This window comes from Corvus moneduloides, chromosome 9 (genome assembly GCF_009650955.1).
Source record: "Corvus moneduloides isolate bCorMon1 chromosome 9, bCorMon1.pri, whole genome shotgun sequence".
In the NCBI taxonomy this organism is placed as follows: Eukaryota; Metazoa; Chordata; class Aves; order Passeriformes; family Corvidae; genus Corvus; species Corvus moneduloides.
The window spans coordinates 875125-887237 of NC_045484.1; the positions used below are offsets into that span (position 1 = coordinate 875125).

A 12113-nucleotide genomic window follows, 5' to 3' on the forward strand; every position below is an offset into this window, starting at 1 on the left:
AAAACATCTGGAATGCCATCCATTAGCACCAGAAGCAGCTTTGTTTTCCCCATGAGAACTACCTGCACTGCTCCACAGTGGCAGGCAGCTCAAAAGCTACCCCAGCAAAACATCTTTAAGCCTTGGCAGAAAGATCCAATGGTTCAGAATTTGGATTGGCAGACTGGAATGAACAGTCCTTATGCTGATATAGAGAAAGTCATTGAAGGGGAAAGTTTTAAGACTGAAGAAAAAAAGGTCTCTACCTTTATTTTGACATGTAAGTTAGAAAGGTAACATCAGAAAACACCCACTTAATTATTAAATCAAACCAAATCACCAACAGCAGAGGGAAGGTTTGACACCTCTGTGTGCAGTGGGAGTGTACCTGCTGGCCTTCATGTGGCCTCGATGGCCATTTCGTGACACTCTTGTCCCCGGACCGAGAGAATGGTACAACCTGTTCCTGTTGGATTCCATTATAAATTGTATGTATTACATATACTTGCATTCACACAAACAGCACGACTGCTAAAACAGCACAGAACTTTTTTTTTGTGCATATCACAAAGCCACTTCTTCCATGTAAGAAAAAAGCAAATAATTTTATTTAGAAAAATGCATGCAGAAGTAAATAGTATGGTTTTTCATTTCATCGGATGTTCTCTTTGTCAGAACTCACAATACTGAAGTGTTTTACTGGCACTGAAGAATAACACATTTTGAGAGCAAAATCTGCATTTAGCTTAGACTAAATAAATGTAAAGGAACCATACTGATAAAACTTATCATGAAATCTGACTTCAGATGTTACTACAAAAATGGTTTCAACTTCTACGACTATGAACACACACAAGCTGTTGGGCTGAAAGGAACTGCAAGCTCTGTCAAAAATACACCTGACACTGTTTAAAATCCTGTTGTGCTCAGCAATATTTCCATTTTCCTGTTCCTCTAAGCTGTACACTCTACCTGTAGGCTTCACCTTTTAAAATCATTTACCTGGTCCATACTGAGGAATTGTGCCTCAGACCTGCCTTTTGAACACTGCTTTGCTTCACTGAACCTTGTTTTTCTGGATCAGATTCCCTCAATCGACTGAACTCCATTTAAGTCAACATAAGCACTGTTGAGGCACTTTGTCCTCACCTCCTAGTTTTTATCCATTTTTCTAGTTGCTGGTATCCTGTTGGAAGACTGAAAATCAGCAGTTCTGTGGAAGCAGGCCGTTAAGTACAAGCCTAGGGGAACCTTACAGGCAAAGTCTCCAATACAGCACAAATCTGTCTGTCACCTGTGACAGGGCTTTACACGAGCTGGGAAGCTGCTTGTGCTTGGACAGGGCAGTGTTTCAGGATGGGAGACCTAAACCAGCAGCATGGCCATGCTTCACCCTGAACTCAGGACAGCAGGCAAAACACACTTAAAGAAGGGCTACAGGAAAGGGCAGCAGCATTAAACAAAGAGAATCAGGTTTTTCTGTCATTTTGGTTTTTTAAACCAGCCCAAACTATTGCTCTTGCTGTAAGAAGAATTATCAAAAACATATTAATGAATCACCATCTACTAATCTGTTCCAGAATTTGCCATCATTTCTTTCTCAACATAACAGGTATCTTTGAACTTATGAATTGTTTTTTAGAACACACTCAAGACACAGGCAAATAAAACAATGAAGGAAAAAAAAAGTAATATGAGCTGTTTATTTTTGTATACATCCATTTGGCATGCAAATTAAGTATGTTTTTTCCTTACCTTTAAGCTTGGGGTTTTTTTTGCATAACAAGGAGGCTATCACTCTTGCAATCCTGCTATTTCAGGGAAATCTATTCAGAGACACTCAGGATGACAACCAGTGAGACTGAAGTGTCACTTAATACACTGCCCTTAACAGGATGTAACTTATCAGGACTTGGAATTTTAGTTCTTCCAGTAATTTTGATTGGCCTGAAGGGACACCCCAACACTGAAAACTTTCTCAAGTTTCAAACTAAGGTTCTGTTGCACCTAAAAGCAATCAGTGGCTCTAGTTCTCATCCCTTCTGCATTCCCCAGCTACAAGCAGAAAGGCCAGGAAAAACAAGAATACACTCTACAATTCCTTCTGTTACTTTGGGAACCTGTGTGTGCAAGAACTGTTTCCTTCCTCTTAAGGCACACGATGCAGATTTAAGCCTTCCTACCCAAAGATACTGTTCCTAAATCATTGAGAAATACTGAAGTCCTACTTGCACTGCATATAAAATAGTAATCAACACTGGATGTACCCCAGTTTTGCCAGAGTTGGTAACTCCAGGCAGCTAATGCCTCTCCCTCACTTAAATGTCTTTATGAAGAATGGAAACCACTGTCCTTCACTGTACAGACCAAAACCAGAGAGAGACCCTCTCTAGTTATCTCAAATTTTGCCACTTGCATGTCAGTGTATTACCTACTAAAATTTAAAACATGCCTCATCATCTTAAAAACCAAGGAGCAGACTCAAGGTTGCTGCAGAGCTCCAGGAATTTCACACATGGTGTCTGGAATCCTATCCTCTCCCTAGAAGCAGGCAAGAGAACTCACCCTGAAACACATGAAACCCCCACCAGGGTTCTCAGAGAGCTCTCCCAGGAGAGAGGGAAGTACAGAAGGCAAGTGGAATTTGGAAGAGGAATCTTCTGTTTGATATGGAGCAAACCTTGTACTGGGGGAGCCTGGGGCTGCCAGTTCTCATTAGCACAGGGATGAAAAACCCCTGCTTTGCCTCAGAAGTCCACACAACAATTCTGAAGAGTGTTCCCCTAAGTTTAAACCTGAGGCTTACTAAAATTTTTAAGTTTCTTATGCTGCTCTGGGTAAAACACTCAGCTCAGCATTTTGTCCAACTTATGACTTTTTATCTTTGAGAAATAACTTGGTATCAAGACACAATTCCGTAAGGCAGCAGGGAAGGAAAAGAAAGCAAACCTTCTGAATGTTGCATGTGCTCTGTGATGCAACCTGCAAGTTGAGAGATTTCCTTTCTGACCCCATTTGCATTCTCTGCTCATGTGGGATGTTACCTAATGAAATCATTAAGGGCCTTTCCTCATGTATGGATTCATATCTAGGGCATGAAGTACCCAGGAGTTCACCTTTGGCACAGAGAGATTTTCAAAGACCTCTTCCAAAACTAACACAGAACTGTAACTGCTTCAGTGAGCTCAAGCAGAATATACATTTGTGGTAACAGTTCCCAGCTATAAAGAAAGTGTTTTGACAAAAATTCCTACAAAAAATGCCAAAGTGTGGTAGAAAAAGTCATCCATGGCAACTCTGAAGCTGATGGATTACCTGAAATTGTGTTACAGAAGCAAGCAATGCACCGTATTGTGCATCTTCCTCAGCTGTGGGAAGGTGAATATTGCACCTTTGTCTGTGCTAAACTACAGCTGTTTGTCTTTTTCCGCATTCTCAAATGCTACATGAGAAGGGGCTGAAGTGGGCAATGCCCCCTGAGCACCTGCAGGTGCTGGATGAGGAGCAACTCAGTAATTCTGCACCACAAAGTCAGACATGAGCAAGGGGCACTGTTGAGTCCTCCCATGTCACACAGGGGCAGGTAACAGTGAAGGGAAAAGAGGATGAGAGACAAAAAGAGATGCCAGTGTCAATGACAAGGGAGCAAAGGGACCATGAACAGATGAAGGGTCTCAGGGAAAGTGAAAATGAAAATGGGACAGGTCTCGAACAGCACATATGAAATCCACATCTATAAAACCTTTGGGGTCTTTGGGTTCTCTGGCTGAGCTCCTTAAAGAACGTGTGCACTGAGTAAGCACCCCATCAGAGAAAAGCCCTATCAACTATTAGTGAGCAGAAGGTGTTTCTCTGCTGCTTTAACAGACCCAGTGAACTAACTACAGCTTTTTAGTGTACATATGGAAGTTTTAGTTTACATACGGAAGATCTCTAGCTCAGTAAAAACAAGCAGCATTTTCAGGACCCAGAGAGAGACTGTAAGTAACGATGTGAATAGAGAAAACCAGGTTTTCCTTACCTTTCAAATGCTGGCCAGGAAGTCTCTTCACTGAGTTCAGAACCATCACTGCTACCTAGAGAAACATAAGAAAAAATGATACTTTATTTCATCATCTACAAGCCATCTCTGCCAATTGTATCTGAAAGAATCAGAATATTTAAGATTCTGAATATCAGAATATTTCAGACGATATGCACAAAAATACTTCAGTAAAATACTGCAAGGAAAACACTTTGTGATTTGCTTCAGGAACTTCACATAAACTGAGATGGAAATTGAAGGGACAGGGTCTAGTTCCACATTAAGAAATTGAAGAAAAGGAGCACTAATAAATGGGAACCATATTTTCAAAATATAAAGAACACCCTAAACACAGATATGTCTGCATTTAGAAGAACAGGTCACTTATTTAAATAATTTCTTATCAAGTCATACACAGTCATGACACAAAGGTGAAAATTCATTGCTGAATTTGATTTGGGAAGCCTTAAACAACTTTTTAAAGCTGTCTCCCACTTACTCTATCAGATCACAACAGTATTATTTCCTTCTGTGCTTTGCAGACTAATCCAATGTTACCACAATTGTTTTATTTTAAACATTGAAAATAGAGGAAAATCCCAAAACCCAGATGTCTGATGCATCCACTCATGGCAGTCCCATAAATAAGACAGTAACTTTACAATTCCAGTAAATCCCATCAGTCTGAAAATGAGCATTTAAATACAGATACAAGGTGGGTGTTACCCGTAATGGTAAAAATCAGTAAATGATTATCAGTATAGAGATGCTGTTAACAGAACTCAGTAGCTTCTATACACAATTCCAAGCTGTTGCCTTGCTGCTCCTCACCCTTCAGACCAGCCCAGCTGCCCACATGAGCTATTACCCTTGTTCAACACACTTCAAACTAACATTTTTGGCTCCAGATCATCCCTATGCCTAAATTTCAGTGCAATTCAATGTCAGTCAATGCTTGAAGCCACCTTTTGGCACACGAACTTGCCATCTTGTTTGCTCTGCTGCCTGAACACCCATGAAGAATTTATTCAGAATTATTTAGGAACAAACCAGAAAACAACCAACGAATCTGAATCAGTGCTCCTTACTTAAGAGTTCCCTCAGAGAAACAGCAGCTGAAAATGGGAACCAGTTCCCTGTAATTTTACACAGGAAATCAGCAGGGAGAAGTGGTGCCCTGAAAAATAATGTGTACAAAGTAAGTCTGGATATTCACTGAGTAAACATGGAGTAAAGATGGAGGCAATAAAGATTTACACACAGCAGGGGTAACTCCAGCCAAGAGCCATGAAACTCTCAGCATGGGCTGAAGCTCCCTCTGTGCAAAATTGAAGAGAAAATACATGCCTTTATCTGCCAGCCAATTCAGCTGAGATGCCTCTTTTGCAAACATTAGCTCAACATCCACATATTAACATGATCTCTATGGGATACTAGATAATTTGGTCTCAGCTTGTTCTGAATTTTTCCTAAAGGAAAGTCCCAACCTGGTTCACACCAGCACTACAGTAAGAGCCATTTGTACAGTGGAAGGAGCTAAGAGACACACAAGTGATGTTCCAGTGGAGGCATGAAGGGCTGCAAGCAGGGAGGTAAAATATTCAACAGGTAACTCGCATTACTTTCTACAAGTGCCCTAAAGTTTTTAGTACTTCCATTTGCAGATCACTGACCCTTCAGCATCCAGCTGCTGGAAGGGGTACAGCAGCAGGTAGCTCTGTCCACAGAGGAGTAGTCCAGCTACTCCTTCTCCTAGGACTCACACTTCCTCTGTGGCTGGGAGGGCAAGTGACCAAAGAGACCCAGCTACTACCTCAAGTTGCTCGCATCTCAAGTGACTCTCAGACTCAATCTATCAGCAAACATCCAGGTGCCACAGGGCAGGTGAGCAAAGAAGTGACTATAAAAATAACCTGGAGTTCTGCTCAGCACAGAGAATATGTGGATTGAAGTCCACATTATTCCAGGCAATTCCATACAGAAAGACTACCAGATAAATCATGAATTACTCCAGGAAAAAAAAGGAGCGACCAGCTGGAGTAACCTATCCAGGTGGAGCCTGCTCATCATTTCCTGGAAGAAACAACTGTCACTCAGTACTTTCAGGAAATTCCACAATCCACATCACAGTGAAAAGCTCAGTGCTTTATTTCATCCTAACGAAAGCACAGCTGCATTCTCTGTAAGGCAATACATGAAGCTTCTTCAAATAAATAAGTAACACGGTTTGGGGATGAGGAGACAGAATCAGATGTAACAATTCAGAGAGAACTTTAAGCAGGCACTTTGGGTAAGACCTCCCAGCTGACTGTCTTTGAAGAAGGCTCTTTGTGGTAGAATCTCTTACAGCAAGTAAGACCTTAAGGTGCTGAAATCCCTTTAGCAGGTGGAATGACAGTAGGAATGGTAGGTTTCAACCCCAACCCGAAAGAAGTTTCCCTGGCATGTAATTGAAGCTTTCCTTCTGGCTACTTGGGGGAATCTGTCCTGCAAAATAGTGCAGCAATTCCTGTCAAGTCATTCAGCCAGCACTGAAAGCATTAGGGACATTTAGAACCTTATTTATTTTCTTACTGCTGCTTAGATTTAGCTTTGTATTAACAAGAAGTGCAGATCTCATATGACTAGAGCTCTGCTTAACTGAGACCTGTGTGATAAATCCACACAAGTAAAACCCCCTAATAATACAGCATCATGAAGTAATTCTTTATATTTAAAGCAGGCTGATACATTAAAATTCTACCCGAAATGACATTTTGATGGCAACTGTAGCAGCTTTGCTAATAAAGTTATAATTCAATTGCTGTAGTAAGTACCCTACAGATTTAAAAGCTAGTGTTGCTTTGTAAAAATGCAAAACAAACTAGAGCAAGACCTGAAATGTCACCTGTCACAAAGAGACAATCCTTGGTACAGTACCAGTACAGTGAGAAAACCTACAGGAATTTGGGGGGCTTTGTAAACAAAAAGTTCCACTTAAAAAGTTAAATCTATACAGAAACTGCCAATCACACTTAAAAGGAACATCAATTTGTAAAAGAATTGGGGAAAACATCACAGCTGTTGATTTAACAATTACATTGATGCCTATAGGAGTTGTAAAAATTGTAACAAGAACCTGGAGAAGGTTGAATTTTAGCATTTGACCATTCCTCTAACATCCATATAAAAAAACATCTTCAACAGGATTTTTTAGATTCTAAAAACCTCTAGGAGATATTCTGCATGACACAGGTTCTGATACTAAAAACACCCCTTTCCTGAAAAGCAAAAGAAAATACCTTACATCCCTCCTTCCAAAACAAAACAGAGGTAAAAGGGACTGTTTTTAACTTAATAAAAGTTAGATGTCTAGCCAAGTTCTGTTTAAACATTAAGTGCACTATTTGAGTGTCACCTCAACTGGAAATATTTCATTCATTCAGTACTCTGAAAATATATCACCTTCTTAAATTCTTCTCAAGTATGTACTCAATATTTGAGTTTTTCCAACAACCTCCAGCAAGTCTTCAGGTTAAACTTAATAACAAATCCTAGGCAGTATAAGCCCTTTCTGTTAGTTAATGCTCTAAACAAATTTTGGCTTTATGTAAGAAGCCACCGAACACAAGACACTATCTTCCTACTTTTTTTCATTGCTAATAAATTTCTTGTGCAGGACTGAAAAAAAATAAAATCTTTATGAAGGTTGTTTCCTATCTTAGGAATAGCAGCCCTTGGCAAGATGGCTTTTCTGCTAACTGTGCCGGGGATTATCTGAGAAGGCTCAGGATTGCCTCCACTGCCCCAGCACCGCAGCTCCATTCAGATGTGAACTTTCTGCTCCCATCTGCAGATGTGCACACACAGATGTCTGTGAGATGTCTGTGCTCCAGCCACACAAACAGCGTGGGGTTCCCAGTTCTGGGATGGCGAATGCCTGCGCTACCCCCTACCCATTCCCCGGGTCACGGCACCCACTCACTGCCCCGGCTCTGGGGATACTGAACACTTAACACAGACTTCCTTTATCCAGAAGTTAGTCCCCAAAGTTAAACAGGTGTTAATATAAACAAACCAACCCCAAAGAGTTTAAAAAGTCTTCAGACTAAAAATTCTTTCCCCTTCCCAAATCTGTCATCGACACTCTCTTGGCTCCGGTTACACCGTGTTTCCAGAGCTGGTGATGGACCCGACAGAGCTGGAAATTCTACTGTGGAAACACACAAAACTGCTCAAGAGGCCTGAACATCACTGGCTGCAGCACAGCACAGCCCAGATAACACCACAGAGATGGGCTCCCTGCCCTGAAAGCTCTGTTCTGCTTTGGTGAGTCCACAGATGGACTGAAAATCCTCAGATATAGTTCATGACCATTTAACTATTGTAAAGCTTAAGCAGCTCAACTCTGGCTCCCCAGTTAACCAAATACAGATGGCAGGAACTCTGACAGAGGACTCCAGCAATATCATGCCAGAGAATTGATACAAACTTTTAATACCATCACTGAGTTTCATCGTGAAAAATCAGCAAAAGCAAATAACCAAATGGATAAAGATGGGGCAGAAACAGGGGGTCTGTACAACTACACTGATTGCAACACACCCAGAGCATGAGCCTTGGACCAAACGGTACCAGGAAGGATTGGGGAAGAACTGGGGTGCTAGAATAGATCTTCTCCTCTCAAATCCAGGCACCTACATGTGCATTTGTAACCTCTACTGTTATACAGATTTTTTATTTATCCTATCACTAAAGGAATAGTAGTTCACAATAGCAAAGCAGGGTATCCACATTTAGGGCAAGGGACAGGCATCTAGAAACTGATATGAAGGAAATAGATAAATAAACCCGACATACTTCTCCTGCCCGAAACCCTACCTGAAATCTGATCTGATGACTCAGAGTCCTACACACCTGAACAGCACAGTACAGGCTAAAGAATCAAACAAACACTGGCTGTGTAAAGGTCTTCCCTACAGCACAGGCTGCCAAGACCCCTGAAAGTAAACGCATACACTGTATACCTACACCTATACTTCATTTATTTAAAGAGAAATATAATCCCTTGTAGAATTCAATAACTTCGAGGTGGTGACTTAATAGAGGAGTTCATTAAAATGCTGATATTCTCATATGCATTTCATGCCAGTTTAGGTTTGGAAATGTACTGCTCTTACAAAGGCACTTTCTTACATCAATTCACACCAATTTAAAATACCTTTCTTTGACTCTGCAGCATTAGTTCCTCCAATTGCATTAGAACAAAGGCTAAAGTTATTCTCCATTGATTGCAACACACAAACAAAGGCAAATGTTCAAGAGTTCTAGTTTTTCCAGAGCTTTCATCCATATCATTGTAGATTAGGAAAAATAAGGGGAAAAAAAATAGCTTGAGAAAGGACTTGCAGCCAACACTGCTACAAGCACAATCCATAACTGTTTCCTTTGAATTTTTAAACAGCTCAAGTTACAATCTCAATTTCAGCAGTGCTTCTGTGTTCATACCTTGACATCTGTTTTTAAGTGGTATACCTGAGACAGCACTCTCAAAGCATAACTTCCTTAGCAAAATGACTTTGCATCCTGTAGGTTAGGTGCTCTAAGAGGAGAAAAGCCACACAGAATCAATATATGAAAAGAGGCCTATTTTGCACTGTCCCTTTACTTCTTAAGAATTATCTGAACATTTTGCCATTGTAAACAAACTCAGCTTAAGAAATTCAGTAATGTAGCAGAGCCAAATTGTAAGAAATGGTGGAAATCCAAAGCTTCTGAGAACATTAATGAAACAAGCTGAACATTGCTGCAAAGATACTTAAGCGCACACTTAAGCAATAAATATTTTAAAAGTGTAAGAAAGCTGGGAATTAATAGAGAACCACGTATTCTTTAAAAAAATACCTTATGAATTAAAGGAAGTCTCATGCTATTTCTGAGTGGAACCAGGACCTAGTAAAATCATCTTAATTTATCCTACTTTTAGGTGTGGAGGTGACAGGAGGCAAATACAGGCAAGAGAACAGGTGGTACGAGTGTGCAGGTGGTTCCTCGAACCCAGCCAAGAGCAATGCTCACACCTCAGGAGGGCAGAGTGTACACACTGACCTCACCAAAACAGTGACCTCATCCAAACACAGCCCTGGAGAACAAAACCACCTTGTAGCTTTAGGCCTGGCTGATAGCAGTGAGTGGGGGTTCTCAGTGAACTTCCACTGCAAGGTAAAAGCATCTGTCCCCATTTACTGAAAGCAGATATCTGGATTGTCTGCACAAAACAGACATTTTCAGCACTATTCATCTGCCTGTATTTTCAGGTGTTGTCTCTCAAAAGTCTCTGCAACCAACAGAAATACAGTGGGGTTTTAAGGACTCGAGTCACATAACCTCTTTTTAGCCACCCACCTAAGAATGAGGCGAATCATATCCTTGAGGATTTTAATTCTCTGTGTGATTATAAAGAGCTCCAATTGCAACCATCTACATTATGAATGCCTAAAACTTACAAGAGACTATTTCCTCTTGTTATTACATTCCTGAATTCAAGAGAACATTTCCCATCTGACACTGTATATGGGACTGGACAAATGTTTCTTCCTTCTTATTAGGATAGCCCTGGCACTGCTGGAAAGAGATTTCTCACTTTTTAAGATCTCCTGTCCTGATAACAAGCACCTGTTTGTAATAAGGAGGATGGCAACAGAACCAGATGTACAGCTCCCAGATGCCAGCACAGCACACGACCATCAGCTATGGAACACCGTCCCACAGCGCTAGGAGCAAGAACTGCTTTGACACAAGCACAAGAAATTAATATAAAAGGGTATCGTCAACATTCTTGAGTTTGTTTGTTTTCAGAATGAGCTGAATGTACACAGCCTCCAATCCCTGAACTTAAGGTTTAAGTCTCTGACCATGGCTGCACATCACAGATCGGCCTGTTCTGAGCAAACCCCATACTTGTCTCACCTTCTGCTTTGCTGCTGCTTTAGGAATCATTCATTGCCATGACAGACGCCCAGTTAGTATATTCTTCATATGGGAAAGGTTAATTACATTGATGTAGAAATTGTGGCATGCTCTGCACCATTCCCAGAAGGGACTGTCAGCCTCTCCCAGCACGGAATAACCAAAATGTCCATCATCACTTCAATGTGTGGTTTAGGTTAGAGACTGGCTGATGGATTCCTATGGACAGTGTTGTTCCATTGGCGGGGTTTTGATATTTAACAGAGGCAGATCCTACCAGATCCTCCAATATGAAAGGCCTGGAAAGGTCTCAACACCTCTGAGCTCTCAAAACACAGGAGTGATTTAAAGCAGCATTACAGTTGTCTTTAAAGGCCCATTCAAGGTGCTGACATAGCAGAACTCTGTCCATGTTTTGAAGAAGGATCATTTACCCAAAAAGTTAAGTCCTATATAGGTTTATATGTAAAAAAGGTAGTCCTGTTTCTAGAGCAACAGGTTTAAATCCACGTTTATGGGCAAGGTGAGGAATAACACTCCTTTCAGTACACACATTCAGGAGACATTTTCCTGACCGTCTTTTGAAGCTGTGCTGTAGAATACCATAAACCTCCTCTCTGCTGCAGTGACTGTACTAATTCCAAGTCCTGAGTAAACAGACTACTTCAAACATGATGGAGGAACTCAGCAGCTTCAATCAACTTCCTTAAATCCTGCTGAGGCAGCAGCACAGAATGCCAGACAACTTACATTTCCAAGCATTCTGCAGTAATAGATACTGCAAACCTCCAGAACTTACCCTCTTCCTCCATACATATTTCTAGCACCTCTATCAACCTTTTGTGTCATTGAAATTTTCACCATCAAGAAGCAGCAAAAATAACAACACTGTTGGACTGTCAAAACAGTGATAAAACTGATTCATCTGAGTATGGGGAGGCTGGAGGTGAAAGAGTGGGAGAGGGGAATTTCTAAACACAAACGCTGATCTTGCACAAAATGCCTAAGGTTCCTGTTTTGCAAGTCATTTATACAAGTCTTCTAAAGGGGCAATTTTGTTCCAGCTTGTCAGGTCATGCTTGAGCTACAGAACAGAACTGAAAAATTCAGAGAGGAGACAAAGCAGGACGATCCTATATTCTCCAAAATATCTAAATGGTGA

General features: G+C 41.0%; 1 protein-coding gene across 8 annotated transcripts in view; it reads right to left on the minus strand.

Annotated features, from left to right (window-relative positions):
- Positions 1-12113, minus strand: part of RALGPS2 (Ral GEF with PH domain and SH3 binding motif 2) — a 115633-nt gene that overhangs the window by 18459 nt on the left and 85061 nt on the right. For 6 of the 8 annotated variants that reach the window (XM_032117341.1, XM_032117342.1, XM_032117343.1 and 3 more), the window contains 2 exons: positions 4001-4055; positions 368-445 (listed from right to left, as the gene is read on the minus strand). In XM_032117341.1, the coding sequence (XP_031973232.1) occupies positions 368-445; positions 4001-4055 (133 nt within the window). The remainder of the gene's footprint in view (positions 1-367; positions 446-4000; positions 4056-12113) is intronic. The other 2 variants (XM_032117339.1, XM_032117340.1) reach the window with 1 other exon arrangement.